Genomic DNA, 13,619 nt, shown 5'->3' with positions numbered 1-13,619 from the left:
GAAACCCATCACCCCCATCAGTGCCCGTCCGCCTGTCTGCCTAGGTAAGCCCGGCCATTACTCGCAGGTCACTTATGGTTCAGCCTAACGCCCTAAAGCCCCGTCACCTGTCCGCGTTACCTGTGCAAGTGACCTCCATTAGACAGAGCATCAGCGGAAGCGAGATGGCCTACATAAATACTGCCATACACATACATACATACATACATACATACACACACACACACACACACACACACACACACACACATCAGGACACCACTACATGTACGTGAATTTGATATATATTTCTTTTCTAGGTCTTTTTTTGTCATTTCGGGAACAGGATGCAACGGGATTTTTATTTTTTTTTATTTTTTTTAGAAGTATATATATAGCCCTTCTTGCACTGGTCTGTCGTCTTTACATACCCTAAAACGCACACACACACACACACACACACACACACACACACACACACACACACACACGATAAAGTCCCCTCCCCTACCCCACTTCCCCCCACCCCCCACACACACAAACGTAAAGTGAAAAAAAAAAAAAGGGAACCACAAAATAAAAGTCGTGGGTCGTCCTAAACCGCATCGCTTTTTGTCACGATGCATCTGTTCGGGGGCACCAATTCACTCTCCTAAAGGGCCTTGGCTATCGACGGGGGACACGGGGGGGGGAAGGGGGAAGGGGACACCACCTCGACCCCCTCCCGCCCCTTCAAACGTCCCCCTCAAACACACACCCGAGGGAAGGAAAGAGAGAAGGGATGAGAGGGAGGGAGAGGGAGACGAGGGAGGGAGAATGGGCGTTAGATGGTCTCCCCGCAATGGTTTGGTTGGTCACTTGCATTCGTTTTTTATAGGTGTGTGTGTTGGGGGGGGGGAAGAGGTATCTGTATCTCTGTGTGTGTGTGTGTGTGTGTGTGTGTGTGTGTGTGTGTGTGTGTGTGTGTGTGAGACCATCCCTGTTTTGTTGGAGTTCTAAGCGACAGTCAGTCTGTTTGTATGTCTAGTGTTCCGTCCGTAATCCAGTCAGCCAGTCAGTCAGTTAGTCAGCCAGTCAGTCAGTCACCAAGTCAATCAGCCACCCAGCCAGTCAGTCATTCATTCAGTCAGACAGTCACCCAGTCAGTCATCGCTTCAATCAGACAGTCATCCAGTCATCCAACAAGTCATCCCTCAGGTCAAACAGTCACCCAGTCAAAACTAATTCCAGTCAGACAGTCACCCAATATGTTATCCCTCCAGTAAAATAATCTTCTAGTCAGTCATCACCCCAATCAGACAGTCAGCCAGTCAGTCAGCCAGGCAGCCCAGGAGTAATTAGTGCGCAGACCCTAACTTAATCAGTCACTCGGTTAGTCAGTCTGTCGCGCGCCTTGCCCAACCTTCCCGCTCGTCGCCTCAACATTTCGCGCGGCTCTGACACAAAACACTGCAGCAAAAGGTACTGGAAGCCTAATGAAGCCCATCAGGATAGCGAGGGAAGGGAGGGAGGGGAAGGGAGGAGAAGGGGAGGGGGTGGAAGGAAGGGGAGGGTTAGGGGAGAAGGGGAAAAAGATGGGACGGGAAAAATGTGTCAGTAAGCTTGCATGGACGAGGTCTCTTCAGCAACACACACACACACACACACACACACACACACACACACACACACACATGCACCTTTAAGAAGACATCAGATATCGGAAGAGCCTCGTCTCTTTCTGATGCACCCAGCGACTCCTAATTATTATAAGATACACATCACTAATTAATATATACGCCTCTTCAACGGGGGAGGCTCGTAAAGACTGAGGCGAACATCTTATTAACGAGAGTGTTGACTGACGTGTTCATATTACCATTAACGAGAGTGAGGACAGGGATATAGGTTGTGTGTGTGTGTGTGTGTGTGTGTGTGTGTGTGTGTGTGTGTGTGTCCGAACTCTCTCATGGACGGAATTCACCAGCAACGGACGGACTGGCAGACGGACTAGCGGACTCCAAAAGTGGCTTGCGAAACTTGGTCAGGAACTTTTTATTTTATTTCTTCTTTTTGTTATGGCGGTGAGCGAAGTTAAAAAGTGCATGTCGGCGGTATGTGGCGGCGGGGACGGGGGCAGCGGGGTATTTTCCTATATTTTCCTCCTCCCGGAATGGCCATTATCTCGATATATACTTCGCGGTGGGGAAAATAATGAACGTGTGTGTGTGTGTGTGTGTGTGTGTGTGTGTGTGTGTGTGTGTGTGATTTTTGTTTTAGGAGCAGCGAGTAGCGGGCTTTTTTATTATTGTTTCCTTTTTTTGTGTGTCCTTGAGCTGTCTCCTTTGTTGTAAAAAAAAAACTTTTCCTCCTCCTTATACGCATGCACGAGAGTGAGAGGATAGAATCTGGAGACCATGGAAGCACAAGCCTGATACCAGATACCAGATACCCACCACCACCATCACCACCACCAAGGACTTTTTTTCATTTGCCGACCAGACAGACAAGACTAGACGAACGCCGGATAAGTGAAGGACAGAAGTGGGAGACTAATATTATGGTCGGTATTATAAGACTTTCGCTACTCACATCAGCGATTTCTAGAGGCCAAAGAGGGGGTCTGTCGGGTTCTAATGAGTGTTTCCTTAGGTTCATGGTACAGAAGAAGGGTCAGTCTACCACCAGAGTCATAAAACTACTCCAGGAAATGCCCACAACTGCTACGAAAGCCTTGTCAAATGTGTGTTCTTGGGCGGCGAAATGTCTTATCATACGACCCCTTGATTAGGGCTAGTGTGAGTCTTCTTCTGTACCGTGACCCTGAAGAAACACTCATTAATACCCGACTGACCCCCTCTTTGACCTTTAGAAATAGCTGATGTGAGAAGCAAAAGTGTCTTATAATATCAACCTAAAGAACGAGGTGCCGGATAAGTAAAGCTCAAGAAGAGGACGAAAAGAGAGGCAAACACTCACTCCTCCGTCCAGTCCGATGGGTCCCAGGGCTCGAACTCCGTGCCAGGCTCCCGGAAGTTCTCGTCCACGAAAGTCCTGACCTGGTGATCAAAAAGAAGGGAAACAATCATGGGTGAATAATAATGGAAATATATTTGAGGATTAATGATAGCACGATGAAAGAGAAGAGAAGGCCAGTGTTTGCGTTATAACTACGTGGCATCAGAACACATTATGAATAAGTCATGACAAAAAATATACCAAGAAATCTTACGCTATATGAGTTAACTAATGGCACTGTGCAGACTGTAGCCTAGGACTTTGTAGCAGTAAGAGAAGTAGGGAAAAAAATCTAGCCTTAACAGTCGCTTCAGTCGCTGGATATTGTCCGTTTACGTGCAGTTCCGACTTAGTTTTGTTATGAATGTCGTTTCAGATTTTTCTCAAATAGTTAAAAAGACACATATATATCAATAAAGATGTTATTGCATTAGTTTTTATCGGTGGTAATCTGATACCTTACAGCTCAAAATGGGTTTGGGTAAGAATACAAAGTCAAGATCATGCACGTTAGAACAAGTTGAGAATTGGCCAATGAGCGCGCAGTGCTATCACCCAAGCAATGATACCAAGTCCGCAAGTCCACCCTTGAAGGATTATCCCCGCCAGCTCTCGTGACACCGGGTATAGTTAACTCTTGCGTTAGGAAACAAGACAGTATAAGATGAGCTTGATTACGGTGCGGACGGCTGATCGAGGGAAGAGGAAAGAAACCAAATACTTATGAAGAGAAAAATTATTATAAGAACACAATGCCAAAGAAAAAAAAAGATCAAAATAGTAAAGGCGGTGGTGAGCCAGAAACAGAAAGAAAGAAAACAATTACGAGGAAGAAGAAAAGAGAAAAAAGATCCAGAGTGAAAAAGAAAATAATTGCTACCCATTCGAGCGAGCGAGCGAGAGAGAGAGAGAGAGAGAGAGAGAGAGAGAGAGAGAGAGAGAGAGAGAGAGAGAGAGAGAGAGAGAGTAAAAAAAGATAGAGAAAACGTGAAAACTGAATAGACAGAAAAAAAAGGAATTTGCAACGACTACTACTACTACTACTACTACTACTACTACTACTACTACTACTACTACAACAACTACTACTACTACTACCACCCTTACCATTCTCCCTCCCTTCCTCCCTCTGGTCATTCTCTCTCTTGTCACGACCACACTCTCTAACCTTATCACCCCTTCCCTTCCCTTCCCTTCCCTTCCTTTCTTCGCTTCCAGGCAGACACTCCCTCACTTACTCCTGAACGCTCCCATGCACTCCTATATCTTTGGTTCCGCCTCACTGGAAGAGAAATCTGGCCTCATCCCACGACCGCCAGATCTTCAAACCCTCCAATTTCATCTCTGCGGCCTCCTTCACACTCTCCCCTTGTCAGCCTGAACCGTACAACTCATAAGCATATAGAGTCTGGTCCCATGACCTCGAGACCTTCCAGTTACTTTATAATGCCTCAAACCTCAAACCTTCTAGTGACTTTATCCTCTAACTTCACTCATTCTGTGTCTAAACTGCCATGGCATTCATCAAAGGAGTAATTCTTAAATCATCTTCTTAACCGCATCTCAGCCACAGAAACTCGTATATCGTGACTTCGAGATCTCAAAGCTTCCAATTACTTTTTCACTCTATCCTCACTCACTCCTGCCTTTAGTCTAAACCACCATAAGCATCCATTATAAGGCTACTTCTTCAGGTGTTTCCGGGTATAACATTAGGTCCAGCACACGGAACCTTTTCATGCCTTTAATGTAGTCCCCTTTAGCTCCTCTCTCTCTCCCTCTCTTTCGCTCTATCTCTCTTTCTCTTTGTCTCTGTGTCGCTTGAGGTTGGTTCAATTCCGTGATTGTTTGATTATTGGGACGTTCTATCATGGCGCCGAATCTTATACGGATAAATTATTTTGAAACTATATAAAACCGGTTAGAAATTACAAACATGATAAAGATTCAATTCCGTGTCTCTACCGCACAGCATCCATCACAGCATCACAGAGACAGCCGTCCCCTCCCATCTTGCCTCCCCACCGACCTCCCTGCCACTCTCACACCCCTTTATTTGCTCTCCCCAACCCCCTCGATGCTCCCCTTCCCCCTCCCCATCGTTTTCCCTTACTCCCCAAATCGCCTCCCCTTCCTAACCCTTTCCCTCCCATCCTCATCTCCCTTCTCCATCTTCCTTCCCACTTCCCTCATCTCCCCTCTCTATCCTCCTCCCTCACTCCTCACTGTCACCCTCTCCCATCTCCTTCACTGTCACCAACTCCCCCTCACTCATCTCCCTCCTCCTTCCCTTCCCTTCCCTTTCACTCCTCCCTCACTCCCCCTCCCCCTCGCCTTCCCCGCCAAGCCCTGCCCCAAGACCACTGGAGGGGAACGAAGTGGTCGCTAACGAGGCGTCTTGACACAGTCGCCTCTCGTGGGCCGTTTATGCAGTCACCTCAGCTCCCGGCAATTAGGGCGATTAGCGCTTGTAAGGGTCATGGGCGCGTCATTAGCTAGCGACACGGCCAGCGCAACCCCTTGACAGAACCATTAATTGTGGGACTCTTGACTCCACGCCCGCGACAAGGCTGAGTAATGGGGAGGGAGGAGGGAGGGAGAGGGTATGGGGAAAGAAGGGGAAAGGATGGGAGAGGAAGGCGAGGGTATAGGAGGGGCAGAGGGTTGGGAGGAGGAGGAGGAGGAGGAGGAGAGAAGGGGAGGGAAGGAAGAGGGTGGGGAAGAAAGGGCAGAGGATGGGGATGGAAGGGGAGGAGATGGGAAACGAAGGGGGGGATGGGGAAGGAAGGGGAAAGGATGGGAAAGGAAGGGGATGGGATGGGAGGGGCAGAGGGTTGGGAGGAGGAGGAGGAGGAGGAGGGAAGGGGAAGGAAGGAAGAGGGTGGGGAAGAAAGGGCAGAGGATGGGGATGGAAGGGGAGGAGATGGGAAAAGTAGGGGAAGGAAGGGGAGATGGGGAGAAAGGGGCAGTGGATGGGGAATGAAGGGGAGGAGATGGGAAAAGAAGGGGGGGTGGGGAAGGAAGGGGAGATGGGGAGGAAGGGGCAGTGGATGGGGAAGGAAGGGGAAAGGATGGGAGATGAAGGGGAAGGGATGGGAGGGGCAGAGAATTGGGAGGAGGAGGAGGAGGAGGAGGGAAGGGGAAGGAAGGAAGAGGGTGGGGAAAGAAGGGCAAAGGATGGGGAATGAAGGGCAGTGGATGGGTATGGAAGAGGAGGGGATGAAGAGGAGCAGCGCCAGAGGGCATCTTTTTCCTCTTTTATTTTTTCCCATAAGTCACCTTCATTCCTATATAAACACACAACACACACAAAACAAACAACTTACAGGAAGGGGAGATGGGGAGGAAGGGGCAGTGAATGGGGAATGAAGGGCAGAGGATGAGGATGGAAGAGGAGGGGATGAAGAGGAACAGGGCCATTTTTTTCCTCTTTTATTTTTACCCATAAGTCGTCACCTTCATTCCTATAAAAACCACAACACACACTCAAAACAACCAACTCACCTCCTCCCTGCTGGGCTTGCTTTGGGTGCGGTTCATGAGTTCCTGGAAGCTGATGAGCGTCTCCTCCACCGAGTTCTTGAGCGGCATGTCCACGAAGTACTTGGAGTCGTTGTGCAGCTTGGCCAATTGCACTGTCTTGAGGAGCTCACCATGACAGTAAATCTTGCTGTGAGGGAGGAAGAGAGAGAAGGATGATGGTATGGAGGATTAACAATTGAGATATTACAAAAGGATGGAGGGATGGAGGGGGAGAGGGAGAGGATGGAGGAAGAGAGAGGGGAGGGGGGGGACAACTAGAAGGAGAGATAGATAGATGTACAGAGAGATAGATAGATAGAATGACATATATAGATGGAGATAAAGTCTGTGTTTGTGTTTGTGTGTTTGTGTGAGTGTGTGTGTGTGTGTATGACAGGTTGGCAGGCAGGTTGAGTCAAAGGAATCAAGGGAGATGGAGAGGATGAAAGAAAAGAAGGAGGAGGAGGAGGAAAATGGACGTCAAAGGCACACTGGGAAATGAATGTACGAAACGAAAGACAGACAGACAAATAGATAGATAGATAGATAGACACAGAGAGAGATATCAACCCTTCCTTCCCCTTCTATCTTCCTTTCCTTGTTCCCCTCACACTCATTAAGGGGGGATTGCCTTAAAATTAAAACATATACATTTACTTATTCTTGAGATAAATAAATAAGTTAGGATTTTGTTTTAAGTTAGGGGATGTTAATAGAGAGAAGAACAATTTTTTTTAATGGAAGAGGTACTGAAAGAAAATGGGGTTAGGGTTGCCGGGGATGAGGTTCAAGGGGGTCTACTCTAAAATTAAGGGATATGGGGTCTGGCTTGCCTTAACATCCCTTTTTTCTTCTATATTTTCCTCTCAATATTCCCTTTTCTCGTTGGACATAAGCACCTCTTCCCTCTCCTTGTCCTATCCTACCTTCCCTTCTTTATCTTCCTCTCATTCTCCCTTATACTCCTAGACAGTTAGTTTATCGACAAAGGTTTTACAGGAACTTAACATCATAGAAGCACTAAAACACACGCACCTCTTCCCTTTCCCTTCTTCTCTATCTTCCTCTCCCTTCCTCTTCCTACCCTCTCCTTCCCCTCTCTCTCATTCTCCCGTCCTCACGACTGAACACAGACACACACCTCGCTCTTCCTCTCCCTCCTGCAACTCATACCAGCGTGAACCGCCCTGCCTCCTCTCTCTCTCTCCCTTCCCGTCACCCGGCCGTCAAGCATCGCCGGCGCATTCCTCGTCATAACCCTGCATAATACGACATTCCAGCCGCTAGTTCCGCCAGCCCCAGCTGTACGTGGCATTCTCCTCGCTGGATAGGCCCCAGTGCACGCCTTCATTCATCAGCGGGGCATCAATAGCGGTGGCTTCCTTCCTTCACTGTATGATTTCTAACTCCTTGACCGCGGATTTCCCACAAGAAGACATCACCAAGCTACAGGAATGGAACAAAAAGTGGCTGCTACAATTCAATGAGGAAAAATGTAAAGTCCTGCACCTTGGGAGAGGATATCCAGCACACCAATACCACATGGGAAACACTCCACTATCCACCACAGAAGCAGAGAAAGACCTGGGACTATATGTTACCGGGCTACCAGTGACAGCCGAATCCGTACCAATCGCAGCGGACGGGCTAAGGATGCGATTACGATTTGAGCGAGGAGGAGAGGGAGGATGGAAGGGAGAGAATATCGTCCGTCATAATTGAATGCCTCCACCTCTTGCTCTCTCTCAGTCTCATTCTTCGCTACGCCGAAAGGGATATTTAACTGCATCGGTGTATTGGTTTAGCCGGCTTCAAGGGAGTTACTGATAATCTTGTTGGTTTCCGAGATACGACTGACTGACTCCCCCCTTGAACCAGGTCACTGCACACACAACTTCAGACAACCCAACGAAACCAGCGATACTCTTTTGCTTCACCCGGAAAGATAACAACGATTGGAGTCTTCTAACGTGGAGGGGACACAAGATAACCTGGTCACTACACACACAACCTCACTCAACGGGACCAGCGATACTCTTATGTCTCACCCGGAAAGATAACAACGATTGGATTCTTCTAACGAGGAGGGGACGCGAGAGGACCCGAGTCAAGTCAACATTTACATGCAAATCAGAAAGTGCGGCGGCAAGGTGCGTCAAATCGTGCGGCCGTCTCAAAGCGCTCCACCGTGTCGCAATCAAACATTCCAGCCCGCAAGCGATACCAGAGAGAGAGAGAGGGAGAGAGAGAAAACCCGAGGGCCTGCAGGGAGGGAGTTAGGGGGAGCTCGATCTGTCAGTGTTCCCAGCGTAAGGCAGCAGCGTCAAGGGAAAACATCACTACGGATCAGAGGACTGTTTTGGGGTGTCTGTGTCCGCGGCGTGAGGCAAGATTCTTAAGCATTACCGCAGTCAAGAACATATATTAGACAAGGCTTTCGTAGTAGTTGTGGGCATTTCCATGAGTAGTTTTATGCCCCTGGTGATAATTTGACAAAGCTTCTGTGCCGTGAATGTTAAAGAGAAGTCGTAAGAACTCGATTCATCTCCTTTTCAGCCTTTGGAAAATAGAAATTAGAGGCGGAAGCGTCTGAGAATATCGACCTATATCTCGGCTTCACACTGGGTCGCAGGGGAAGACCTTACTGTAAAACTGGGTCATAGGGTCGTAGAATAAATAAAAAATAAAGCCATCAACGGATCATCAGCACTTCCTTCAACTTACAAAGCGGGAATAACGGTCGAACGTGTTATGTAGTCAGTGTTTGATAGACGGGAAGGGAAGGGCTCCGGGCATGGCTTGAGGGCAGGCTGGAGGTAGGGCAAGGTAGAGCTGGGGAGGGGAGGGCTGAGGGCAGGGGAGTGGGGGCAGTGTTATAGAGGGGGCTAAGGGCTGGATGAGGGGGTGGGGGGAGTAAGAGCAGGGTTAAGGGGGAAATGTTAGACTAGGGGAGCATCCAGAACTAGGGTTGGCAGGGTGACTTGCAACTCGCTCACACACACACACACACACACACACACACACACACACACACACACACACACACATGCAAATATTCGTCATAAAAAATATATTGTGCGCTATTTCTTTCTTTCTGAGTGATGGATTTGTGTTTTGGATGAAGGAACACAGGCGGACAAGGAGGAATTATAATGAATGCCACACCTACTACTACTACTACTACTACTACTACTACTACTACTACCACTACACCAACACAGCAGCATAAAGTGACGTACGGCCCAAGTCTTCATAAAGTATTCGACACAATAATCTTTACAAGGACGAGAGTGTGAAATTTCAGTGAAAAAAAAAAAAAAATAAGCTGACAAACTCGTCCAACACTTGAAGACGTAGAGGAATAATTTGTCGCCGGCGTTGAAGTTTGCATATTATTCTTATATACTTGTGTTGCGGGTCTTTGTGTTTCATGACAGCGCATTAGTTAGTTGTTGTGCACTCAGAAATCGTTATCGGGTTAAAATATTGGTATATACTCTCCAACATTTCCCAGCTGAGGGGCTAATTCTTCAACATGTCGGCGACCCAGCACATATATTAGACAAGATTTCGGGTCTGAGGGGCTAATTCTTCAACATGTCGGCGACCCAGCACATATATTAGACAAGGCTTTCGTAGTTGTTGTGGGCATTTCAACATTTCGGGTCTGAGGGGCGTATTCTTCAACATGTCGGCGACCCAGCACACGTATTAGACAAGGCTTTCGTAGTTGTTGTGGGCATTTCAACATTTCGGGTCTCAGGGGAGTATTCTTCAACATTTCGGTGGCCCAGCACGTGTATTAGACAAGGCTTTCGTAGGAATTGTTGTGGGCATTTCCAGGGGTAGTTATATGACCCTGGTGGTAGTTTGACCCTTCTTCTGTACCATGAACCTAAACAACAATAAAAAAACGCTCATTCTTCTTCCTCCTCTTCCTCTTCTTCTTCTTCTTTTTCATCATCATCATCTTCCTTTTCATCAATATCATCTTGTTCTTATTCCCCTTCTTCCTCTTTCTCTTCTTCTTTTACTTCTTCGTTTTCATCATCATCAAAATCTTCCTTTTCATCAATATCATCTTATTCTTATTCCCCTTCTTCCTCCTTCTCTTCTTTTTCTTCTTCCTCTTCTTCCTCCTCCTCCTCCTCCTTCAGATCCTCCCCAGTCGCAGAAAATACCCCGCCAAGCTCCTTTTCCTCGCTTCCCTTCTCTGTTCGACTTGACACAGGCATAACAAAGCACTCCACGACGAGAGCTCCGGCAGCTCCTCCTCCTCCTCTTTCTTCTTCCTTCTTCTCATTCTCTTACTAGATCTCCTTCTCCGTCTCTTCCTCCTTCGTGTTCTTCTTTTCTTCCTCCTTATTTTTTTTCATCCTGTCTCTTCTTTCTCTTCTTCTTTCTTTTGTTGTTGTTGTAGTTGTTGTTGTTGTTGTTGTTGTTGTTATTTTTCTTCTTCTTCCTCCTCCTCCTCCAACCAAATGTCCTTCTTCTCTTGCTCCTTCGTATTCTTCCTTTCTTCTTCTTCTTCTTCTTCTTCTTCTTCTTCTTCTTCTTCTTCTTCTTCTTCCCCCTCACGCGAATCACTGTAAAAAAGCATACAACAAAGCCAACACTATGCTCGGGTTCATAGCGAGGAACTTCGAGTGTAAAACGCCAGACGTGATGCTATCCTTATATAATTCCAAGGTAAGACCGCACCTCGAGTATGCAGTACAGTTCTGGTCTCCTAATTACAGAAAGGACATTGATTTACTGGAAATGATTCAACAACGCGCCACGAAGATGATTCCATCTTTAAGGGCCCAACCGTACGAGGAACGACTCAAGCGACTCAATCTCTCTACATTGGAGAAAAGACGCCTACGAGGGGACATGATTCAAGTCTTCAAGTACCTGAAAAAGTTCAATAACGTCGATTACTCCCAATTTTTTGAACTGCAAACCAACTCAAAAACTAGAAATAACGATTTAACCATTCAGTCGAGTCGATGTAACACAGACATTGGAAGGAGCTTCTTTTCAAACCGAGTCATCCGCCACTGGAACAATCTTCCCTCAGAAGTAGTAAATGCGAATACCATCAATTCCTTCAAATATAGAATCGACCGTCATTTCACTACGTCGGGAGTAAACTGAATATCGAGGTGCTTTCGTCTGCTCCTCAAGCCCCAAGTGGCTGTCGAGCAGATTAAATCACCAAAGCGGGCGACCTCGTAATGAGCCAATAGGCTTTCTGTTCCCAACATTTCCATGTTTTCATGTTTCCAAGTTCCCTCCTCTTCCTCCTCCTCCTCCTCCTCCTCTGGGGCTCGTAACATGCTGTGTCGATAGCAGCCACTCCAGCCTCCTCCTCCAGGGGCTGAGGGCCGCTGGAGGAGAGGTCAGGGTCAAGGACGTGACCTCGCGCCCATTGTGTTGTTATTGGGCACAGGAATTTATCACACCTCGCCATGGCCGGGGACGTTAAGGGTTATGGTCGGGACGTAACTCTAGAAGCACGTATTCTTAAACATATCGGCCCCTCAGTTCGCCTAGTTTGACACGGCTTCTGTATCTTGAACGGGAAAAAAACACCAATGAAAACCAGGTTGATCTATTTCTCTGCGGCCTTGCAATGGTAAATAGTCGTAATGGGAGACCGATATGTTTAAGAATATGGACCTCCTTCTGATCGATCGATAGTCTTGCTCTTTAAACGTCTTTTCCTATTGGTGACTAGTTTGCTTTGCTTTTATTTAGTCGTTTTTAGTTTTATTTTATCGTCATGCATTTCTCTTGTTTCTTCCTTCTACATCCTCTCCCGCTCCTCCTCCTCTCCCTGTTTTCCCTTCCTTATATAGTCATCCCCTTACCCTAAAAAAAAAAAAATCATATTGCCACCCCAACCTCCTCTCCCTTTTCTTTATCTCTTTTCCACTTTCTTATCAGCACCCCTTTCCTCCTTTATCAGTCCCTTTCTTCTATACAGTGTCTCATTCCCCTTTTCTTTGCTTCTTTCTTCTACATCATTCCTCTCTGTCCTACTTTCCTCTTCCTTCCCTTTCTTCTTTTCCTTCCTCTTTGCTCTCCCGTCTTTCATTTCTCTTGTCTCTTCCTCCTACATCCTCCCTTTCTTCTACGCAGTGTCTCATTCCCCTTTTCTTTGCTTCTTCCTTCTACATCTTTCCTCTCTGTCCTACTTTTCCCTTCCTTCCCTTTCTTCTTTTCCTTCCTCTTTGCTCTCCTGTCTTTCATTTCTCTCGTCTCCTCCCTCTCTGCTATTCTGCTTTTCATTTCTCTAGTTTGTTTTCTCTGTCTACAAAACTTTACATCTTTCCTCCCTTACATATTGCCCTTTCTTTTCCTTTTCTTCTTTCCTCCCTCAACATCCATCCTCCCTCTCTCCCTCCCTCGCGGCCATCTTCATTCGCCTTTCTCTTCGTCCTATCTAGAAGAAGCGGGTGTCAGGTCTCGGATGGAAGTATCAGGTCACCGCCGAACTTCAAATTGATTACCACTTAGGGCTTCCAACTTTTCTTCTCCGAGACACGGCGGCAATCAAGAGGCAGTTTTCCAGCACCCACATCGAACCAGACTCCCTCTCACTCTCTCCCTCTCGTGTTCCTTGGCTCGGTTCTCACGTCAACTATATCCTAAGGCCGAAAAGGAGATTATGGGAGCTTTTTCATGTTCTTGGTGCAGAGGACTTCTTAAACTGTCATTTGGCTGATAAAACTACCCATGGAAATACCCACAGCCTCTAGGAAAGCCTTATCCAATGTGGGTGTGTAAGCCCTACTATGCTGTGAGGTGGGTATTCTCAGACGCGTCCACCTCTCTCGTCAACTCTCTACAAAGGCCGAAAAGAAGATTAATCGGCTTTTCATGAGGCGGTTTTTTTGTCATGTTCATGGTACAAAAGCTTGGTCAAACTGCCACCAGGGTCATTAGGCTAGCTCCCAAATGCCCACCACTTCTACGATAACTTTACAGATATGCATTTGAAAATATGGCCAATAAACTGTAGTATAATGTTCAATACCCGGCGCAGTTTAAGTTAGGTTAGTAATGGTTAGGTCAGGCTGGATTAGGAGAGATTAGGATTAGGTATATTCTTCGGAGAGGTGCCAATCCAAGTC

The 13,619-nt window shown here is 47.1% G+C and overlaps 1 protein-coding gene across 2 annotated transcripts in view; it reads right to left on the bottom strand.

Annotated features, from left to right (window-relative positions):
* Positions 1–13,619, bottom strand: part of LOC126987726 (trehalase-like) — an 87,731-nt gene that overhangs the window by 45,939 nt on the left and 28,173 nt on the right. For both annotated transcript variants that reach the window (XM_050844967.1, XM_050844968.1), the window contains exons 3-4: positions 6,481–6,646; positions 2,938–3,017 (exon numbers count right to left, since the gene is read on the bottom strand). In XM_050844967.1, the coding sequence (XP_050700924.1) occupies positions 2,938–3,017; positions 6,481–6,646 (246 nt within the window). The remainder of the gene's footprint in view (positions 1–2,937; positions 3,018–6,480; positions 6,647–13,619) is intronic.

Source organism: Eriocheir sinensis, chromosome 66 (assembly GCF_024679095.1).
Source record: "Eriocheir sinensis breed Jianghai 21 chromosome 66, ASM2467909v1, whole genome shotgun sequence".
In the NCBI taxonomy this organism is placed as follows: Eukaryota; Metazoa; Arthropoda; class Malacostraca; order Decapoda; family Varunidae; genus Eriocheir; species Eriocheir sinensis.
This window is presented reverse-complemented; position numbering and strand designations above follow the sequence as displayed.